The sequence below is a fragment of the Mirounga angustirostris genome, unplaced genomic scaffold (genome assembly GCF_029215605.1).
Source record: "Mirounga angustirostris isolate CCGP_5_RB_7025 unplaced genomic scaffold, mMirAng1.0.hap1 SCAF_10, whole genome shotgun sequence".
NCBI lineage: Eukaryota > Metazoa > Chordata > Mammalia > Carnivora > Phocidae > Mirounga > Mirounga angustirostris.
The window spans coordinates 80805969-80829357 of NW_026991718.1; the positions used below are offsets into that span (position 1 = coordinate 80805969).

Here is a 23389-nt window from a genome sequence, read left to right on the forward strand (position 1 = left end):
GACTCCCAAGCAGACTCCCTGCTCAGTGTGCGCCCCACGCGGGGCTCGATCTCCCAACCCTGAGATCATGATCTGAGCTGACCCTGACACCGTGAAACCAAGAAACCGGAAGGCCGAAACCAAGAGTTGTTCACTCAACTGAGTGAGCCACCCAGGTGCCCCCTTCTGTATTTTCTTATTGCCCTTTCAAGCCATAGAGATTTCTTAGGAGATTACATAATTCATTAATAAAAGTCATTGACTTGGGAGAAAAGCCTAGAACTACAAAGAGCCAAGAGAGTTTCCTAGTTCAGTGGTTTTCAGTAGAGCCCACCCTCTTCAACAGCATTCTCAAGGGTGAGTTGGGTGTGTCAGGCTGCTGTATGGAAAAAATACGCTCAGTGTCAGGTGAAAAGCCCCATGAGTTGGCTGACAAATAGTTTCCCTATAGCTTCCTCAATGATTATGTAAAGTGAACAGTAGGTCCAGCAGAACCTGTTGTACAAGGCTGCACTGTGACATTATATCCAGGCCATGGGTTGGAGAGGCGAAACCACAGATTCTCTCTGGGCTTTGGTTCTCCAGATTTTACCCCTCACCACCCAGGACCAGCAGCGGTCCTTAGTGAGTATGAGACTCACAGCCTGGGAGAAAACAGAGAGATCATGAAATCCAGTGCCTTTATTTTAAAGATCAAATTTCAGTCCTGTTTGATTGAGCCAGCATTCCCCTGAATCTGAATCATCCACTTATTCATCATTCATTTATTCACAAAAAAATATGACCGAGCAACCCCTTCTGGTTTCTGAGAGTTCAGTTTCTCCAAAGACACAAATCACCGAGCTAGTCTTCAATGAATTTAAATCTCCTGGTCACAGCTGATGTTTGCTTTTCTAGTTAATAAAAGTTCTGAGGTTAATAGCCTTTAAATGACTTTTCCTGCCATGTTGGTGTATTAACACCAGATGGTGAAAGATAGTCCTGTGGGCATTTGCTCTAAGCTGATGAGAGGGTGGGGGAGGCCAGTATGATGTAGACTCAGGGGTGCTAGGCTGCGACCTTCCTTGGATCGTATAATGGGCGAGGAACAGGCGTTGGTGGGGGCCACGTGATGACTATTAGATGAGTTTTGACTTGCTGAGTTTGAGATACCTATAAGCCATTGAAAAGAGTTTTTCCCTAGTTTTAGAAATAGGAGTCTGGAGGGTGGGGGCAGGATCTAATGGATGTGCGCACTTGGAAGCCATTGGCTGGTAGGTGGTAATTGTAGCTTTGAAAGTTGGCAGCCTCCTTCCTACCATTCTTCAAGCTGAGAAGAATTTTCAAGCTTTTTACATTGAAAATGAATTTCTCAAAGAAGCTTCTTTGCTGTGCCCTACATGGATAAAATCCTGCTGCTCACACTTCTCTTTATTAAATTTTCTGACACCGGTTCAGGTCATCTTCCTGGCCTCTGTTCTCTGAGGTTCTAAGCAACACATATTCCGGGATATCCAGCCTAGGAGAGTCGGTAAATCCCATGTTAAATATCCTGTCCGGGGTTGTAGATCGTCGCTTTCCTTTCTTTAGGAGTGAGGCTAAATCTTCCTCCATTCTGTCTTTTATTTTATATCATTATGCGGTGCCAGCAAAGTCATTGCTGGGTTCTTAGTTGATTTCCTTTACCCTTAGTTGATTTCCAGAGCCAGTGGTTGTCAAGGAAATGTTCTGTGACAGAGTTTAATGTGTCCACAATCCTTCAAACAAAAGAGAAAATTAGCTGTGCTTATTATTTAATTTCCTGAAGATTGATGGGTACAGCTCCCTCTGACATTCTCTGTACCTTTCCGGTATCTGACATACAGTAAGGATCGTCTTTACTGTGATTCTGAAATTTCAATACTTTTTACTACATATGTAGAGTGTAGGAATTAGTTAGGCTTTTTGTTTGTAAGGAATTGAGTTTATGGCAAACTTAAGTAATGAGGATTAATTAAAAAGACACACAAAGCAATCAGGAAGACAGAGATCCCATAGTAGTCTGTTAGGGCCACCATAATAAATAGCACAGACTGGGGGGCTTACACCACAGAAATGTATTTTCTCATACTTTGGGAGAAGTCCAAGACCAAGGTGCTGGCAGGGTTGGTTTCTGGTGAGACCTCACCTCCAGGCTGGCAGCTGGCTGCCTTCTTGCTGTGTCTTAATGTGGCCTTTCCTCTGTGCGCCCTCTTGGTACCCCTTCCTTTTCTTATAAGGACATCAGTCCTACTGGTTTAGGACCCCACCCTTGTGACCTCATTTTAACTTAATTACCTCTCAATAGACCCTATCTCCTATCCAGTCACATTCTGCAGTACTGGAGGTTAAGACTTCACATAAATTTGAGGAAGACACAATTCAGCTCAGAGAAACCCCATCAGGAGCCCCTCAGGAAGGTCTCATAAAAGGTGTACCTGGAACCAAGCTGGTTTTAGGGATTTCAGAAGTACCAAAAGTTCAGGGAAAAAAAACAGAAAAGTAAAACCAATGAATCACTGAAGTAGTCATTAGTATAAATTTATTGTGCATGGACCCAAAAAGATGTTTGCAAACTGGGAACACTCAAACCAAAACATGAAATGAGGATCATAGATATATTGTGAGCAAGCAGCTTATCTAGTGTGAAGGCAGGGACTGTTCTTTATAGTGATTGGTTACAATATTAGAATTTTCTTAAATGAAAGGGAATTGGTTAGTGGTCACTTCATATCAATTTTAGGGAACTATTTAAGTTTTGCTAGGGGCACCTGGATGGCTCAGTAGGCTAAGCATCTGACTCTTGGTTTTGGCTCAGGTCATAATTTCAGGGTTGTGAGATCAAGCCCCAAGTCAGGCTCCATGCTCAGCTGGGCGTCTGCTTGAGATTCTCTCTCTCTCTTGTCTGCTTGAGATTCTTTCTTCTCCTCTCCCTCTGACCCTCCCCCTGCTTGTTGACTCTCTCTCTCTCTGTAAAATAAATAAATAAAATCTTTAAGTTTTGCTAATGATTTTCAGAGGTGTGTGCAAAAAGAGACGCAGGTCGAGCTAGCCTGGCTTGTCTCACAAAACAAGGTAAATTAAGTGTTGCTGATTAAACTGCTTTTGTCTGCTCAGGACATGGTCCAATCTGGTTTCCATTCGTGTTTAGTTTTAACAGAAGCAAGAGTTCATAATCTTCTCTGATAGTCAGGAAGGGCCAGGTTATGCTGTGGTAATAAACATCCTTCTAAACCTCTGTTGGCCTGAAACAACAGAGGTGTATTTCTTGTTTACCATACTGGTTTCTCACTGGCCAGCAAAACGCTCTGTTCATCATGGTTACTCAGGACCCTGGGCTTAGAGAGCAGGCACCATATTGAGCATTGCTGGGCACTTTGCCAGAGGGCAAAATATTTATGGAAACTCATCTCAGCAAGCAAGGGCCCCATCTCATAAGTGGTATATAGCACTCCTCGAAACTCATTCAAACTCAAAACTTGGCCAGGCCTAGTCATTTGGTGGAGCTGAAAGTGCAATCCTACCAGGCGCCTAGAAGGGAAAGAACTATGGGCTAAACGGTGCTAATAACTATCACATCATCACTCCAGAGCCCCACCGTGGATGCAACATAGGTCAGTTGCTCAGAATCTGCTGCTTTTTATAGATCTTTCCAGTTTCACTCCAACTAGAGTCAACATAATCTACTCAATTATCTTTTCTCCTACTTCTTAGTGTTTATTATACAGTTTTTGGTCCTCATAACACATACTTCTTTGTGGCCCTTTATCATCTCTTAATTAGTCTCATGGTATTTATTCATCCACACCTAGTCAAGTCTACCTGTATTTCTCAGAAAGTATAGTTGCTATAGCTCATAACTAGGCAAAGGGTTTCACTGGCAGTCCCTGGTCTATGGACAGGCTTCTCAAGTCTGTCTACTCCTGTTCTTGAATGGGAAGTCTCATATTGAAAGCCACATGAGGCTACCCCTTCCTTAGATTCAATGTCATAGATGTTACCCTTACAAGGAACCATAGCATGGTGGGGAATATGGCTACAATGTCCAGAAGGGTTCGTAGTCACAAAATATGCAATAACTTATCATTAAGTCCTCAGCTATTAGTGTTAAAGGAATCCAGGAGATTTAATATTGTGGAAACAAATAGCTTTCTCATTCTAAAGGATGGTTAAAAGTCAGTACAATTAATGGACCTAGATGGTTATAAGATTTCTTTATTTTATGTGAAGTGGTATAATGTTAACACAAAGAAAAAGTTAAGTTTATATTGTAGAGTGCCAGTGAACATAATGCAAAGAAGTATGGACAATAATAAAATTAAAATAGAATTCTAAAAAGTATTCAAATAATCAAAATGAATGCAGGAAAATTAAAAAAAAGAGGAAGAAAAGAGAAAATAAGTAATAAAAGGGTAGATTTAAATCTAACCATAACAATGTCAATGCAAATTGAACAAACCTTTTAGAATCTCTAAAAGAAAGAAAGAGTTTTATTCAAGCCCAAGTTAGGAAACCTGCCCGGGAAACATATTCTTCACAGGGAAGAAAGTGCTCCAGAGAATGAACCATTTTTACAGGCTTATGTACTTTTTTTAAATATTGTAAAAGCTCAAAAGATTATAGATTAGCATATAGGCAGGAATCACAAGTTTTATCATAAAGGAATGCAGGGAGCAAGAACATTGATCAATCTTTCAAGGACAAGATGGTTTTCCTTTAAGCTACTCATTCACAAAGGAGATGTATAGTGCATGCATGGTGGGCCATAAATCAGGCTTTTCATTGGAACAAAGTTTATTTACAGTCACGCTGACTAAGAAAAACAATCTAAAATAGTTTCCCTTGTGTATCAGGCGTTTAGAGAGTTTTTCCCTCTCATCACAATAATTGCATTGAATGTTAATGGACCAATGCTCTAGTTAAAAACTGAGATTACCAGAACTAATTATAAAACAAGATTCAAATATATTCTGTTTATAAGAAACACAATGTAATTATAAAGATGCAAATAAGTTGAAAATAGGTGAATGCAAAAAGATAGACCAGTCAAATGGTAAGCATAAGAATGCTGGTGTGGCTATATTGATATCATTTAAAATAGAAATGGCAAGGAGTGATCGCTTTCCAACTTACATTGTGAGGCCAACTTTACACTAACACCAAAACCAGGCAAAGATAATGCAAAGAAAGAAAACTACAGACCAATATCCATCAAGAATATAGACTAAAACTACTTACGTAAAATATTAGCAAATCAAATTAAGCAATATGTAACAAGAAAAATAAATCACAACCACAAAATGTACATTCCAGAAATGCAAGTTTAACATTGGAAAAAAATCTATCAATGTAATTCACACTATAAATAGAATTAATGGTTGTATCAATAGATGCAGAAAATCATTTGACAAAATTCAGTGCCCATTTATGATAAGAAACTCCTAGCAAGGTAGAAAAGAGTAAGTAACTTCTTCAACCTGATAAAGGATATTTATGAAAAACCAGAGCTAACATCATACTTAAGGATATCACTCTCAACACTTCTTATTAGGCAAAAAATAAGAAAGCATTAAGACAAAATCACTAAAGAAGTAGTGTGTTTGTCTCTATTTATGAAAGACATGCCAGTTTATGTAGAAAATCCTGAAGACAAAACAGCTACTAGAATTAAAAAGTAAATTTAGCAAGGTCACAGGATATAGGGCTAATGTACAAAAATCAACAGCACTTTAATATAGTGGTGGCAAATGACTTTAAATACTAGTAGCAAAAGAAAATTTCAAAATTCCATTTATAAGTACTGTCAAAATAGAAATTCTTAGAAGTTCAACAAAGATGTGCAAGAACTTTTCACTGAATATTATAGATCATTGCTGACATGAATTAGAAGACCTAAATAATATCATATTTGTTAATGGAAGATTCCATTATTATTGGGGAGGACAACTTTCTTTTAATTGATCTGTAGATTCAGTAAAATCCCAATCAAAATCCCAGAATTTTTTTCGTAGAAATGGACGAGCTGATCTTAAAATCTGATTGAAAGTTCAAATGAAAATCTGATTGACATTAAATGCTCAAAGCAATTTTTAAAAAGTAAGTACAAAGATAGAAGACTTATATGAAGACTTACTATAAAGCTACAATAATAATAAAGCAATAACATCATAATATTAATCAAACAATAGATAGATATGACCTCATGGAGGAAAAATAGAGAGGCCAGAAATAGACTTGCACATACATGGTCAATCGATTTTTGGCAAAGGAAACAATGAAAAGGAAGACATTGTGCTAAAATAACTATGGGTATCCATGTGGAAACATATGAGAATTGCCCCGTACCTCACACCAAATGCAAAAATTAGCACAAACCGTGTCATAGAATAAATGTAAAAGCTGAAATTACAAGTCTCCTGGAAGAAAAAAAAAATCTTCATGACCTTGGAGTGGGCAAAGGCAGAAAAAACACAAACAACAGAAAGAAAAAGGCAATAAGTTGGATTTTATCAAAAGAAAAAATTTTGCTCTTTGAAATACACAAGTAAATAAAAAAGTAAGCCAAAGAATAGGAGAAAATGTTTGCCATGCATATATCTCAGAAAAGACTTACATCGAGGATAAAAATTTTATAACTCAATAATAAGAATATAAATAACTCAAAAATGGGTAAAAGATTTGGAAAGATCTATCATAAAACATGATATACAAGTGGTCAGTAAACACATGAAAATTTGTTCAACATATTTTGTAATCAGGAAAATGAAAATTAAAATCACAACGAGATACCATTACACACCCCTTAGAGTGGTTAGAATTGAAAAGACTGACGGTATTAAGTGTCAACAAGGACATAGAACAACTGGAAATCTCATACATTTCTGGTGGAGATGGAAAATGGTTCAATGACTTTGAAAGACAATTTGGCAGTGGCTGCCGACTGAATGTTCATGTCCTCCCCCAGATTCGTATGTTGAAACCTAATCCCCAGTTGGATAGTATTAGGAGATGGGGCCTTTGGAAAGTGATAAGGGCATGAGATTGGAATCCTCATGAATGGGGTTTGTGCCCTTATAGAAGAGACCCCAGAGAGCTAACTTGCCCTTTCTGCCATGTGAGGACACAATGAGGAAATAGCTGTGTAAGCACCAGGAAAAAGGCTCTTACCAGACACCAGGGCCTTGATCTTGGACTCAACAACTTCTAGAACTGTGAGAAATAAATTTCTGTTGTTTATAAGCCACCCAGTCTATGATATTCCCTTAGAGCAGCCCATGTGGACTAAGACAGCAGTTTCTTAAAATTGTAACTTGTATGTACCACACTACCTCGTCATTCCACTCCGAGGTATATAGCCAAGAGAAATGAAAACACAGGCCTACACAAAAGACTTGTACGTAAATGTTCATAGCAGTAATATTCCGATAGTAGAAACTGGGTGGTGGGGGAAGCAGGGAACACATGTCCTTCAACAGGTGAATGGATGAACAAAATGCCTTGTAACCATGTAATGGAATACTTCCCAGTATTAAAAAGGAATGAGCCACTGATACTTGTACCAACATGGGCAACTCCCCAAAACGTTATTCTGAGCTAAAGAAACCAGACACATAAGAGTCCATATGTTGTTATTCAATATATATCAAACACAAATTAATCTAGGGATGCCTGGGTGGCTTAGTCGGTTAAGTGTCTGACTCTTGATTTCATCTCAGGTCATGATCTCAGGGTTGTGAGATGGGACTCCGTCAGGTTTGTGGAGCCTGCTTAAGATTCTCTCTTTCCATTTCCCTCTATCCTTCCTGTTCCCCACCCCTGAAAAATAAACAAAAAACGAAAAACAAATTAATCTACAGTGGTAACAACAGATCAGTGGTTTCCTGGGTTCGGGATTAGAGGGAGGGATGGACTTTAAAAGAGTAATAAAGAACCTTTCTGGGCTCATGGAATTGTCTGGGTCTTGACTGTGGTGGTGATTTTGCAGGCATATACAATGGTCAGAATTCATTCATTTTAGATGTAACTTATCATATGCAAATCATTCCTCAATAAATTTGACAAAGAAAAAAAAAAATCAGCACATTTGAAATCAGCCCTCCACCTCTGCTAAGCCTTGGTGGGTGGGCTGGTGTCTTTAGCCACTGTTTTGTGTATTGAAAGGGTTTTGCAAAATTTGCAGTGGTTTCTGTTTTTTGGGTTTTTTTTTTTTTTAAAGATTTTATTTATTTATTTGAGTGAGAGTGAGAGAGCACAAGCAGGGGGAGCGGCAGGCAGAGGGAGAGGGAGAAGCAGGCTCCCCGCTGAGCAGGGAGTCCGATGCGGGGCTCCATCACAGGACGCTGGGATCATGACCTGAGCTGAAGGCAGACGCTTAACTGACTGAGCAACCCAGGCATCCCTCAGTGGTTTCTGTTAAAGGGATGACGTTATTATGATCTTGGGAGGTTTCATGAACTTCTTAAAGGGAACATAACAGGATCATTTCTTGAGCCCCCTTCTCTAAACTGTTTTGTTTTACACCATTTGTGACACATCAAATGTGTGGCTGTGTTTCCCTATACCAGCCAATTCTCCAACTCTCCAGACACCAGCTTGGTGTTCTACAGTTTAATTCAATTCTGACACTAATTCTGAATTAACACAGAGCCCAGAGGTGAAGGGCTCAGTCCCATAAAACTGCCCCCGCTTCAGACATCCGTTGCAAGTCTGGGCCACCCATACTGACCCTCTCCTCACGTTTGATAATTTGTTAGAATACCTCATAGAACTCAGGAAAGAACTTTACCTTGGGGTTGCCAGCTAATTATAATGGCTGAAACTCAGGAAGAGCCAAATGAAAGAGAGCATAGGGCAAGGTACGGAAGGAAGGGTGCAGAGCTTCCATGTCCTCTCCAGGCATGCTACCCTCCTGGCACCAACCCGGATGCTTTCTGACCCTGGTAGCTTAGGGTTTTCCTGGAGGTTCCATTACATAGGCATGATTGATTAAATCATTGGCCATTGGTTATTGAACTCAATCTCTAACCCCTCTCCTCCCCCTGCAGGTCATGGGGTGGGGATGAAAGTTACAACCCTCTAATCACTTGGTTGGTTCCTCTGGCAACCAGCCCACCTCCAGAAGCTCTCTGGGACCCAGGCAAGAGTTACCTCATTAGCAGAAACTCAGCTGTGGTTGAAAATGGTCCATTAGGAATAACAGAGGATGCTCCTCTCACTCAGGAAATGGCAAGGTCTTTAGGAACTCTGTGCAAGGTAGTGGGGACAAAGACAATAAATCCATATTTTTTGTTATATCACAATACTGCACCTCCACCCTGAGTGAAGAGAGTAAATCTAATCTTGTTTCCATGAATGCCATGGACATGTTTGAGATTTAGCATTGGCTGACATTTCCCCTCCAATATGTGAAAAATATCCACATGATTGTGATTGAAATGAGTCCAAAGAAAATCTTTTACAACTCTAATGACATCCAGAGCCATGTAATTTGAAAGATAAGAATTGTTTTTCATGTAGTCATATGGACTGTGTCTGTAAGTGTAGTCTTCTTAAATTATATGTACGACTTCAGCTTCTCAAACTAGCATGGCATCTTTCTGGCAGTGCATCCTGGTGGCCAGGGACAGGGCTGGCCCAACTGACTTTCCCAGGCCCTGGGAACAGACTGGGTAGCTCCTTATAACCTGGAGAGCTATGCAGAGGAGTTTTCGTTTGTGGCAACAACATGCAAATCTTTGAGTCTTAATCACGTCCCCTGTGTTTCCTCTGGATTTGAGAGTCAAACGCCCACTAACACTCATTCCAACCTGCCTTTCTGGGTCCTTGTGGAACGTCTGGCTCCTCATCTTGGCTTCACTCCTCGGAATATGAGCACATCTGCAAAGGTGCCACTGCTACGCTTCCAGGATCTGTATGTGGGTTGCTCCAAGGTCAGGCGGAATGTAAAATGGGACTAAGTAAACTCACTGAGTTGGGATACAACCACTAAGCTGCTTTTGCGTTCATTTTTAAACCTTATGTCCCAATTTCCTTTCAAACACTCAGCCAAGATTTTTCTCAAAATCTGGCCTCACTTCGCTTAAACAAAAGAGACCAATATTGTAACAGTTTTGTAAAATATGCTTGGTACTCAAATGGACATATTGGTAGATGTTGTCCAGGTCAGTCATGTGCCAGACATTCAAAGGGCATTTAGATGCACAAAAGATGTATAAGGGAAACTCCTGTGAGAGAAGATGGGGAGGGAGCTCGGAGAAATGGGGAGCCTCAGATCATCGTGCAGAGTGACCCCACATGCTGAAGGGGGCTCAAGGGAAACCAGATGGGTCTGTCTGACTTCATTTCTGAGAGAGTTTATCCAGCCCAGCGGGAGTCTTCAGGCTAAGAGCACCCATCAGAGGAGTCCTGCACCTTCCAAGATTGGGCCTGCCTTAGGGCCCTGCCACACCCGGTCCTTGGCTGAGGACAGCAATGGGAATCAAGGTGCAGCAGTTGGCTGCTCAGTTTCATTCCCTGTAGTCGGAGACCTGAGGGGTCCTGACTGCCTCAGATGGAGAGGAAGATAGCTTATAGATGGATGATGGATGGATGGATAGATAGATGACAGACAGACAAGCAGGATTAGAAAGGATATATATGTGTGTGTGTGTTTATATAATATTTACATATGTATTTATAAATATATATATATTTATAAATATATATATAAATATATGTAATATTTAGAGTGGCTTTCTCTGGGAGGGACTGGGAGACAATTGCGGGAATTTTCCTTTGTACTTTTATATTCTCTAAAATTTCTGCACATCAGCATGTATATTCTTAAGCAAATCTAATGTGAAATTTCAGCAAACCTCTCTCTTTTTAAGACAATCCCTTTCCTAAGTGTGTGGATGTACAGAGCGCAAATGTACAGTGCTCATGATGTGAGAGTATGTGTGTCCTTGCTTGAGCCAATTTGCACAAAGCTTTTTGCTTCTCCTTTTTTTTTTTTTTAAGATTTATATTTTTAAGAGAGAGAGAGCATGAGCAGGGTGGGGGGTATCAGAGGGAGAGGGAGAAGCAGATCCCCCGCTGAGCAGGGAGCTCACTGCAGGGCTCCATCCCGGGACCCTGAGATCATGACCTGAGTTGAAATCAAGAGTCGGCTGCTTAACCGACCCAGCCACCCAGGCACCCCTTTTTGCTTCTTCTTATTCACCTTCCCCAGCTTCTTCTCCTTCTCCCAGATGATGCACTAGAAACACCTCTTTAAGAGAGGAAGGGAGACTGTTTACAGTCTTCGTCTATATCCCTTATCTAACTAAGCTTGTGGGTTACTGGCTATTAGTCACATTAAAAAGCAAGAACTAATCCAGATATGGAAAACATGTGTCCTAGGCTCTCTAAAGAAATAAAATGGATCCATCCGGAGGAAAGCCACAGTTTAGGACTTTATGAAATTCAAAATCAAGTTGTAGCCTGAGATGTACAATGAAAATCTGCTTGTCTATAATACAAGTTAATTCATTGTAAGGTCATTTTGGTTATAGAAGCTGTACTGGAAAGAATATTTTTCCCACAAAACTCATGTCCACCTAGAACCTCAGGATGTAATCTTATTTGGAAATAGTTCTTTGCAGATACAATTAGTTAGGATGGCCTCTCACTGGATTGATGTGGGTCATAGTCCAATGACTAGTGTCCTTGTAAGAAGGCAATGTGAAGACATGGAGGAGGGGACACAGAGGGAAGGACATATGTAGAAAACAGCAGAGACCAGAGTGGTATGTCCACAAGTCAAGGGACACCAAGGTTTGCCAACAACCACCAGAAACCAAGAAGGAACAAAGAACTGTCCTATCCTAGAGACTTCAATGGAGTGTGGTCCTCTCAGCACCTTGATTGTGGACTTCTAGCCTTCAGGGCAGTGAGAGAGAATAGATTTCTGTTGATTTAAGCCATCCAAGTTTGGTGTATTTTGTTACAGCAGCTCTAGGAAACTCATACAGAGGGCAATGTGACAAAGCTGCACTGGGGAGGGGAGGTGCATTGGACCTGTGAGCAGAGTGGCTACCGGATGCCCTCCTCATGTCTCCTCTCCCCATCCAACATGGTCCATTAGTGATATAGTTTCTTACGTGAGGAGTGGTGACAACCGAGCTACTTTAAGGACTGACCTTTCTGCCAACTCGTATTCCAAAGCCAAAGCCATTCTGTACTGGATAAGATTTTTTTCTTTTTGAAATTCTCTTTACTAAAGGTATTATCATTTCCAAGGCTAGAGGATGTAGAGACTGAAGTTTCCATTTAAAGGTAAGTGCTCACAGCTGTGAGGGTCATGCAGGAACAGGAAACCACACAACACATTGTCATTTCCGTAACATCATGGCAATATCAAAGAGTCAAAAAAAAGTCCAAAAGGATCTTTAAGGGAAAATTAAATGGAACAAAATTGGAGGCTGTAAATTGGCATACTGTGAATGCATGAGAAGTCCTTATACACAGAGGTAACATCATATTTTAAGACCCATTCTTAGGGAAACCCAAAAACAACAAGTGACTTTCAGCTTTTAACTAACAAATTCCCAGGAAAACAGAAACATTTGTGGGGTTTTTTTCCCCACTTATTGTTACCTTTTGAATTGAATTTTTTCTGTTTAACTTTCCTTCTACGTAAGTTGGTATACAAAGACTAAATGTGAAAAGTCACCACTCTTGCAATATCTTGTAGCAAAACCCTAATATCTTTTTTGAGAGAGAGAGCACGTGTGTGCAGTGGGATGGAGGGGCAGAGGGAGAGAGAGAGAGAGAGAGAATCTTTAGCAGGTTCCACACCCAGCACCGAAGTGGAAGTGGAGCCTGACTTGGGACTGGATCCTGTGACCCTGAGATCATGACCTGAGCCCAAATCAAGAGTTGGATGCTTAACTGACTGAGCCACCCAAGTGCCCCAAACCCTATCTTAAAGAAGGTGATATACAAGTCTGTGATTCAGAAAGGAAATTCAAGTCCAGAGGCTCTGTAGGGAAAAGTGAGGCCAGACAAGAGCATTTTCCCAATGAGCAGCTATATTTGGCACCTAAGGAACCAAACCAGATTAAGAAAAAATAGAATAGATTTCCAAGAGAAGGAGGCAGGGAGAAAGATCTGAGGTATCATTGTAAGAAAGAAATTTTCTACATGGGGCCAGATTAGGTGCATCCTGCTTGGTGTGGGAGGGCCATGGAAGGGGGCCCAGAACCGAGAACAGTATTTAAGTGTTGGTTGCAGTATAAGCAAGTTGTGTGTGTTCTTTGGAATGCCCATAGTTATAATAGCAACCAGCTAAATATGTAAAACTTGAAAGAATGGAATATTTAAATTCTTCTTAGGAAAAAAGAACACCAATTCATCCTCCAGAGATGTAGTACAAAGGTGCATTTCATAGACTCCCAGGGAAGGACATGATATGGGCCCAAGGACCCATCCTGCCCCAGGTATCACTGGCTCCTGTCCCAGCCCCTACCTCCCATCTCCAGAAATACAATTAAATATAAAAGTAGGAGAAATTACATGTTAACTACTGGACTCAAGAAGAATTCTGTCTACACGCCATAAACTTTTTAAAAATTCTGCTGAAGGGTGCCTGGGTGGCTCAGTTGGTTAAGCGACTGCCTTTGGCTCAGGTCATGATCCTGGAGTCCCGGGATCGAGTCCCGCATCGGGGGGGGGGGGGTGTCCCTGCTCAGCAGGGGGTCTGCTTCTCCCTCTGACCCTACCCGCTCTTGTGCTCTCTCTCTCTCAAATAAATAAAATTAAAAAAAAAAATTCTGCTGAAAATGTTTTCAGATATACCAATTGAAATTTAAAACCTGTTGCAATTCCCATATTGCCTAACTTTTTTTCTTTCTCCTTCCAGCTTCATTGAGATATAATTGACATATACCCTTGTGTAGAGCTGGATAAGATTTTTTTTTGAAAAATATATTTTCTTTTCTTTTTTTTTTTTTAAAGATTTTATTTATTTATTTGTCAGAGAATGAGAGAGTGAGAGAGAGAGAGCCCAAGCAGGGGGAGTGGCAGGTAGAGGGAGAAGCAGGCTCCCCACTGAGCAGGGAGCCCGATGTGAGGCTCGATCTCAGGACCCTGGGATCATGACCTGAGCCAAAGGCAGATGCTTAACCAACTGAGCCACCCAGTGTCCCTGGATAAAATTTTTGATCTCCACCCAGAAATGGATAACAAAGTGTATTAACAGTTTATACAGCAACTCTAGGGCATCCATAAACAGAGACACTCATTGCCACAGACTAGCTGCTTGTTCTATTTCTGCTGCTGGAGAACAACCTCACTCAAAGAAATGTGAGGCACTCCTTAGAAAAAAATGCAAATGAGATGAAGTGGGGCTTTGCTTTAAATGTACCTTGATGGTTTATGATCGTGAACATAACAAGAAGCCAGCGTAGGCTTCTTCATTGACCATCTCATCAGAAAACAACAAACTTTAATCATGAAGGTGATGTCATGGGTGGTCAGCAGAGGCCCTTCACAGAGCAGATCTGGAGGGGGCAGAACAGGGAAAAGGGCTGGGGAAGGAATGGCAGATTGAAGACCACGGCCAAGGGGTCAGTGTGTACACAAGGCAGCAGTAGGTCTGGTAAGCCCCATGGGTGAAGCCAAGGCCGCTATCCAAATGCTGTCAGGGCACCCTGAAGAACACAGGTGAGTGTCTCAGTAAGAAAGACAAATTGGGATGGAGAAGTTGGAGTCACACAGGAGGCTCAGGCCTGGGCAAGCCTTGCAGGTCGCAGAGTCAGGGATCATTCCAGAAGTAAGGTGAGAGCAGAGTGTGAGCCAGAGAAATGAATGGGTAGAGACCTAACTATTCTGGAGGGTCCATCCACTCCTGTGGTTCCACATACAGCAGATAATCATTTCCTTGAGTTTTAGCTTCTGCTCCTCTTCTGATTTTTTTTTTTTTTTCCCATTTTTCCTAGTATAGGCAAACAAAGGCCAATAGGTATATACTGTGGTTTATCAGGACTCTTCAGGGCCTAATATCCTCAAAGGTCTTCAATTTCCTCAGAAATCTTACTTTACCTGTTTTGTGCGTCTCGTTAACTGGGCGGCAGCTGCCACTTTTCAGAAGTTCAGTCTCAGTTCTGGGCTGCCAAGCACATCAAGTAGTGATCCCTAGATCACTGTAATTTCTTTCTTTCTTTTTCTTTTAAGATTTTGTTTCTTTATTTGAGAGAGGGAGAGAGAGAGAGCGCATGTCGGGGAAGGAGGAGAGGGAGAGGGACAAGCAGACTCCATGATGAGCGGGGTTTCATCCCAGAACCCTGAGATCATGACCTGGGCCAAAATCAAGATTCAGATGTTTAACTGAGCCACGCAGGTGCCCCCACCGTAATTTCTTATACATGCTGAAGTAAGTAGAGAAATAGCAGGAAAATTGGGAGTGTGTATCACATGGGTTCGAGTGGTTTGGAGGATTCAATGAGATGACATATACGCAAAGTGGGGTCCAACTGAGAGAGAGAAACCACACAGTAGATTAAACAGAGAAATTTTAATATCAAAATGATCAACTGTAACAAAGGACTAGCTGTAAGACATGAGAACTCTTCCTGGTACCCTAAGGCTGAGGGATGGTTGCCCCCCTCAAAGAACAAACTTGAAAGGGGTTCAGATCTCCCTGGAGGTGTGGATGGACCACTGGGCAGCAGAGAAGCTGTGCGGTTTAGCCAGAAGAGCTGGTCTGGAGCTGCTCGGCCAACAATAGGCCACCCTAGGGAAGGCAGGCAGGGAAAGTGCATCAGCAGTTGGTGGCACCAGGCGAGCAGTGGGAGCCTGGGCTTAGGAGGGGGCAAGGGCCTTCCCAGGAGCAGACCGCGTGGACAGGGGAGAGGAGAGGGCTTACGCACAGAGGGCTGCTCAGGGGGACCCTCGATGACAGGCGTGCTGCATGAGGGCTATGCCAGGGCTTCTGTTTTCCATGTCAGGAGGTCCACGGACAAGTTATCTCCTGTCAAAGCTGCAAGGTTACAGACCAACTGCCTCCAGGGCCTGTGCCCACCCCTCAAAGGACCTATCGGAAGTCCTCGCAATCACCTGACTGACTATTGCCCCGCCCACCGGAAGTGGCTGGAAAGCCCCTTTCTCCTGCAATGTCCCCGCAGCGCCCTCTGCTGAGAGAGCTGTAACATGCGGCTCCCTTGAAGGAGAAAAATTCTGCTGAAGGAATTCCATTGTTTATTATAGAGCCCGTACTGAAAGGCACATTCGGAGCTGGGAGGAAATTAAGTTGATAACTGACACAGCTTCGCGAAGAGACTGGCGCAGAGTGGGTGCTCAGTGACTGAAAGCTGTGTTAGACTCTTACCCAGTGTAAACGAATAAGAGCAAATTATTTGGAATAATTTTAAAGTTAGGTATTAGCCATATTAATATTATGGTCGTGTAATTCACTGTTGGGTATTACTCAACTAGACACAAAGTTAAGAATCTGTGTGTCAAATATTTCTCATTTTGAATCCATGTTTCTTTTCTTTCATTTTCCTTTTGTCTAGGTCTTATACAATATATTAATTGCCTTCACAAAGATGCATAAATTTGAAGACATAGAGCCTGTCGACATTTTGGCTGGATGTGCCCGATTCATTATTGTGGGGGTTGGGGGAGTATTTTTCGGCGTCATCTTTGGGTTCATTTCTGCGTTTATCACACGTTTCACTCAGAATATCTCTGCAATCGAACCACTCATCGTCTTCATGTTCAGTTATCTGTCTTACTTAGCTGCGGAGACACTCTACCTCTCTGGCATCCTGGCGTGAGTACAAACCAAGGACCAACTCTCATAGCAATAAAAGAGAATGCAGGACCACACGGTGTGGACTAGCATCTGCAAAAGGCAGAACTTCTGATACTAATCTGCAAGGGTGTTGCTGGATTCAGGCTTTTTAAACTTTTGTAAAATCCGATTCGGGGCCTTTGCCAAACAAATGTTCTCCCCAGCCTTTGAATTTGCTCTTCTCCTGAACAGCCTTAGCAGAGCAGAGCAATTATAAGGTCAATTTAAAAGGCTCAGAAGAGCTGATGCAGAGAAGAACTAGAAGTTCAAGGTTAAAGTCTCATTTCAATAGCTTTTTTTTTCCTTAAAAAATTCATTATTTTAAAGATAAAGGGCAGCATGCCATGAAGGACTGTCATTCCTGAGTTCTGCCTTCTTCTATTTCCCTTAAATCACATCACACTGGGGTGGAATGAAACTAGGTAGATGGGATAAGACCAGAAGTCCAGATTTTTTTTCCTAATGAAAATATTTGTAAATATTTATCCTTCCGTATATTTTGGAATGAGGCTTCTTAACTTGGCTTGCTATATCTAGTCATGTTGTTTTCTCTATGGTATTATCCTCATACCCAGCTACTCAGGCAGAAATATTTAATTTTACTGTATAGAAATACCTATTTTAATTAAATATAATAGTATAAAATCTAGATACTCATTATTGTCCCACCCGAAAAGTGATCTAAATTACTTAGACAAGGCAGTTTATTCTCTTCCCCTGCCCTCAACTGCCCCCCACCAGACTTGCTAGTGTCTCTAGAACAAAAACATTTTAAATGAAAAATATCTCATTAAATTGTTGTAAGAAACATTGCTCAGGTGGTGGAAATGAGAGCCTCGCTGGATTATTCTTTCCAGAAACAGTTCTGCTTTGGGTTTGTGCATGGTTGATACCATTTTCTCGTGAGAAAGCCATGCCATGCCCACCTTTCCCAACACACTCAACTTGAGCAAACCCTTTGGGGAGGGAGAAGAGGAAAAAAGAAAGCCTGTGGGGAAAAGGAAAGGGGAATGGAGAAGATGTTCTCTCTGGATAAAAACAGGACCTATGTATCTGTGGCATCTCCAGTACAGAGTTTTTCATGGAGGGGCAAAATCTTGTGGCTTCTCCTGAGACTCTGTTCCATCTGCAGAATCACGGCCTGTGCGGTAACAATGAAAAAGTATGTAGAGGAAAATGTGTCCCAAACATCCTACACGACCATCAAGTATTTCATGAAGATGCTGAGCAGCGTCAGCGAGACCCTGATCTTCATCTTCATGGGCGTGTCCACCATTGGGAAGAACCATGAGTGGAACTGGGCTTTCATCTGTTTCACCCTGGTCTTCTGCCAGATCTGGAGAGCCATTAGTAAGAGACAGCAGGACCCAAAGAGGCCCCTGCCTGTTGCTTTTTAAAATTTTTCTTATCCCTTTCTGCAATGTAATAGCCTAAGTAGTGAAGGGACACTAACTGGTTTGACTAGTTAGGGGAGTATAGGCACCTCAGAGTGACCAGGAATGTTGTCTGTGTGCTCCCTCACTCCGTTCAGAGCAATCAGAGGCTGGTAAGGTTGTGCATTGAAGCAAGGCTGAGGCAAGGAGTTTGTTTTTCTTTTTTATTTGAAGAGAGAACTTTCACATTTACACATTTAAATATAACTCAGTAAATTTATCCCTTGCTCTTCACTTCTTTGTCAATTTTTACCCTCTTGCACCTTAAATCAGATATAGATTTATACACTGTGAGCATTTACACTTTTATTACAGGAAAAGTGAGATCTCACTAAGTGTAGTCTATATAAGGCAGGTACTGTTAGAAAACATTCCCTTAAAACATACAGGTGGTTTTAGTTGAGCGTTGAGTTTGATGTATAGAAAACCAAGGACCAGGAATTAAATCTTTATTTTTAAAAGTGCTTATTATTAATCAGTAAAGGCAACTCTATAATGTAACTGACTTTACCCCTATAAAATATGCCTCATTTAAAAAAAAATGAGATGTCTTGACTAATGGCTGCTTATTTATCTTGTACATTTATGTTTCTGGGGCTAGCAAGAACATTAAGTACTGAACTACATTATATGTGCTGGCTTTTGATTAGAAGCAGTTTTATTTTAAAATGATTTTGAGCAGGATTTGAAGCATTTGCTTAGTTGACTTTGATCAATATTTTCAAGCCAATTACAATTAAAGAGAAATTAGGGGAAATGAATGAGAACTTACCTTGAACATATCAATTCTACATTAATTTAGGGTGGGTTTTAAATCTGGGAAGAATAATAAGAATGCAGAAATATTAAAACATTCATAAAACTAGCTCTGAATATATGTGCCTGTTCGCTTTCTTGGGGAGAAAAGAATTGAGGAAACTGTTATTTAATAATATAAATTTATAATTTCAAATCAAATCTTAGCACTGCTAATAACTAGCTATACTCAAAATCTTCTTCCTCAACCACAAAATGGGAGGCATGAACAAATTTCCTAGGTTCCCTTCAGTTCTAATACTCTCTAATGTCGAGAGAAGTAACACTACTGAACTTCAGCCCAGCCAACAGGAGTATAAACCATCTAAGAGAGGATTAATATGGTGGGTACCTCAACATTGTTGGCCCTTGGTGACATTCCAACCCGACTCCTTCATATTCTAGCTGAGGGGAGAGTCACCGAGAGAATGGCTGACTGGGCCATGTCACAGTGCGAGACAGAGCCAGCTGTCAGAATCCAGTTCTCCCTCCCAGTCTCTTCTCATGCCCACCCTGACTCGTTGGCTAATGTAGTTCACACTCATGAAGGCTTATAACATAAAGTCCCTGATTTCTGTTATATATAGAAATTAAATTTATGTAAACCTTCCATCTACCTTCTGAGGTAAATACTACCATTATCTCCTCCAGAGAGACTGAGTACATGAAAAGATCAGAACCTTAGCCAAGGTTACATGACTAGTATGTGGAGGAGCCAGGACACAAAAAACAAAATGAAAAATTTTAGATTTTACCGTCTCTCACATTATCCATGTGCCTGTCACCAAAGGTTGCTTGCTGTGAAGTCTGTGTGATTAGAAGTCACACGTGAATACTGAGCTTTATTCTGTAGTAAAACCTCCTCTTTAGTCAGAGCTTTAGTGAAGGGCCTTTCCCACCAGGAAGCACTGCATTGGTGGTAAGCTAGGTCGTGTGGGCCACTCAGGGATGGAAAATCAGTGTGGTAGAAAACACCTCTGTGTTTTAAACAAGCTCTGCCACCCTCCACCTTCCACTTACTGATAGTAAGAAACCCTCCTTTGAGCCCTTGCCAACTTTCTTGTTTGCATTGAACCTCAAGAAGAACCAAACCAACCACAAAAGTTTTGCTTACCCAGCAGAGACCACAATCACTAAAAGAGTCCTCTTATGTTTAAAATTATACACCTCCTTTGGTTACTCATTGAGAACATGAGGTGACAAAAATGTTTCTATCCCCCAAGTAATACCCTTGCTCTACCTAGTTTTGAAAGGCAGAACAAAAATTATGAGTATAGATTAGAATATATATGCCATGTCTTATATCAGAAAGTATCAAGATTTTATTACTTTAAACACCACACACACACACAAAAGCTAGGAGGCTAATAACCTGAAGCACTACTGTTCACAACTACTCAAGAAATGAAGTTTTTTTTTTTTTAGATTTTATTTATTAATTTAAGACATAGAGATATATATATAGAGAGAGCATGAGCAGGGGGAGAGGCAGAGGGAGAGGGAGAAGCAGGATCCCCTCTGAGGCAGGAGCCCGATGTGGGGCTCGATCCCAGGACCCTGGGATCATGACCTGAGCCGAAGGCAGATGCTTAACCATCTGAGCCACCCAGGCCCCAAGAAATGAAGTTTTGTAAGATATTTTGTTTGGGATGGACAATCATGGGTGTGATGAAATTAGGTTGCGTTGTTTTGCGGGCACATGCACACGACTCGGGTTCACTAGCATTGTATATCTACCCATTCATGACCCTTTGCTCTAATACGTATTTCCCCCTTTCTAGGCGTATTTGCTCTCTTCTATGTCAGTAACCAGTTTCGGACTTTCCCCTTCTCCATCAAGGACCAGTGCATAATTTTCTACAGTGGTGTCCGAGGAGCTGGAAGTTTTTCACTTGCATTTTTGCTTCCTCTGTCTCTTTTTCCTAGGAAGAAAATGTTTGTCACTGCTACTCTAGTAGTTATATATTTTACTGTATTTATTCAGGTTAGTAGATTTCTTTCATATCTGAAATAAGTAGATTCTTTCAGGATGATGTATTAAATTAGTATGGTACCAAAAAAGGGATGTTTTATCTAATTTTTCAACATATGCTCAATAGTCAAACGAAATTCCAAAAAACTTCTAGGTCATGTTTGTGTTCATCCTTTAACCTCTAAAATATGTTGCTTTTTAATTAATAAAACATATTTATCAAAATATTTCTGGGTAGCAGGCGAATGATTGTTACTCTAGTGTGTTTTACTGAAAACAAGATTCCAATTAGTACTGGATAGCAAGAGTTTTTATTTTAGCTGGAGTTTTTTTCTCAGCAAACTAATGAGGTTATTTTAAGGGATGACACTAAATTCCTGCTTTAAAGTAATGCCTATTTTCATTGCAGAATTTAAAAGACTTAAATAAGAACTAAAGTAAACACTGGAGCATTTATCCAGTAGAAGCTAGTACAAAACAAAGATATGAAAATTGGAAGCTCTAATAGTTTGGGTAATAGACTTACTTTCTATAATGACAATATTCACTACAACAGAACTCTTTATTTTGTCATTTGTGGTCTAGGGAATCACAATTGGCCCACTGGTCAGGTACCTGGATGTTAAAAAGACCAATAAAAAAGAATCCATCAACGAAGAGCTTCATATTCGTGTAAGTTATCTCTTTGTCATAATTAGTAAGTTAATAAGATGTTCTCCATTTGTCACCGGTAGGAGTAATCTATCAGCTAAATGATGAGATGTTGTGTACACATCACTAAACATAGTCTCTTTCCTCACCAGCTAGATCAAGAGTAACTGTACTAGTTTCTGATTGCTGCTGTAGGAAATTACCATAAATTTAGTTGCTTGAAAAACCATAGTTATTATCTTATAGTTCTGTAGGTCAGAAGTTCAAAATGGGTCTCACTGGGCTAAAATCAAGATGTTGCTGGGCTCTATTTCTTTTGGGAGTTTCTAGGGAAAAATCTGTTTTCTTGCCTCTTCCAGCTTCTAGAAGCCTCTAGCATTCCTTGGCTCATGGATCCCTCCCATCTTCAAAGTCAGCAATGGCCGCTCACATCTTTCTCATGCTGCATCACTCTGATACTAACTTTTTTGCCTTCCTCTTCCACATTAGAGACCTTTATGATTATATTAGGCCCATGTGGCTAATTTAGGATATTGTCTCTATCTTAAGGTTGGCAACCCTAAGTCCAACTACCATCTTAATTTTCCTTTGCATATAAACTAACGTATTCACAGGTTCTGGGGATTAGAATGTGGACATCTTCAGGCATTATTTTGCCTATCAGTCTGCTCTCTGCCCCTCAAAGATTCATATCTATTCCACATGCAAAATACATTAACTCTATCCTGACGTCCCCAAAGTCTCAATCCATTGTAGTGTCAACTCAAAGACCAAAACCTCACCAAAATTTTATCACCTCAAAAGTCCCAAATCTCATCATCTCAATCATCTAAATCAGGGATGGTTGAGCCTCTGAGTATTATCCATCCTGAGGCACAGCTCATCTCCAATGCTGAACATGTGGAACTCAAGAAACAAGTTACCTGCTCCCAAAACACACTGGTAGGGCAGTCATAGGACAAGGGCTAGAGATATTTCCTTTCAAAAAGGGGGGAAATGGAAGGAAAAAGGGATTTCCAATGACTGGAAAAACTACTTGGTTTCAAGGCCTGGGAACAGCCTCTGTTCCCTCAGACTGGAACTCCAATATGGGTTCCACCCTCTGGGTTCTCAACTCCACCCTCGGAGTCATCCTTTCTTTTTTATGAAAGATGGCCTGTGTTTTCAGCTTATTCCTTTGATCAGCCTGTTTATAGCCTGTAGAACTTTGGGGTCCAAACCCCCACTTTCATTTTATCTTTTCTCCTTGCCATTTGGTTCAAGTTTGCAGTGTTCCTGTCAGGGTTCAACAGGGAAGCAGAACCAGTAGGAGATATATATTAAGAGCTTCATTGTAAGGAATTGGCTTACCTACTGTAGGGGCTGACTAGGCAAGCCCAGAAACTGTATGACAGCCCTTCAAGAAAGGTAGACCAGAACTCTCAGGCATGAGCCACAGCTGCTGTGCACAACTGGAATTTTCTTCTTCATCAAGGAGGCTTCAGTTCTACTCTCCAGGCCTTTGAACTGATCAAACTAGTCCCACCCAGATTATCGAGGATAATCTTCCTGATTTCAAGACAACTGATTATGGACTTTAATTATATCTGCTAAATACCTTCACAGCAACATCTAGATTAGTGTTAATAATACCTGGGGACTAGCCTTGCCTAGATAACACCTCAAAAAAACGATCACCATAACTAATGCTCATAATTGCCCTACTTTCTTCCGAAATCATTGTTCCTATGGAACATGGGACCCTCTGCT

General features: G+C 41.0%; 1 protein-coding gene across 1 annotated transcript in view; it reads left to right on the top strand.

Annotated features, from left to right (window-relative positions):
- The window catches only part of SLC9A4 (solute carrier family 9 member A4), a 66986-nt gene that overhangs the window by 16853 nt on the left and 26744 nt on the right, over positions 1-23389 (top strand). The window contains exons 3-6 of the mRNA XM_045883789.1: positions 16509-16768; positions 17922-18139; positions 20799-21001; positions 21575-21661. Coding sequence (XP_045739745.1) covers positions 16509-16768; positions 17922-18139; positions 20799-21001; positions 21575-21661 — 768 coding nt within the window. The remainder of the gene's footprint in view (positions 1-16508; positions 16769-17921; positions 18140-20798; positions 21002-21574; positions 21662-23389) is intronic.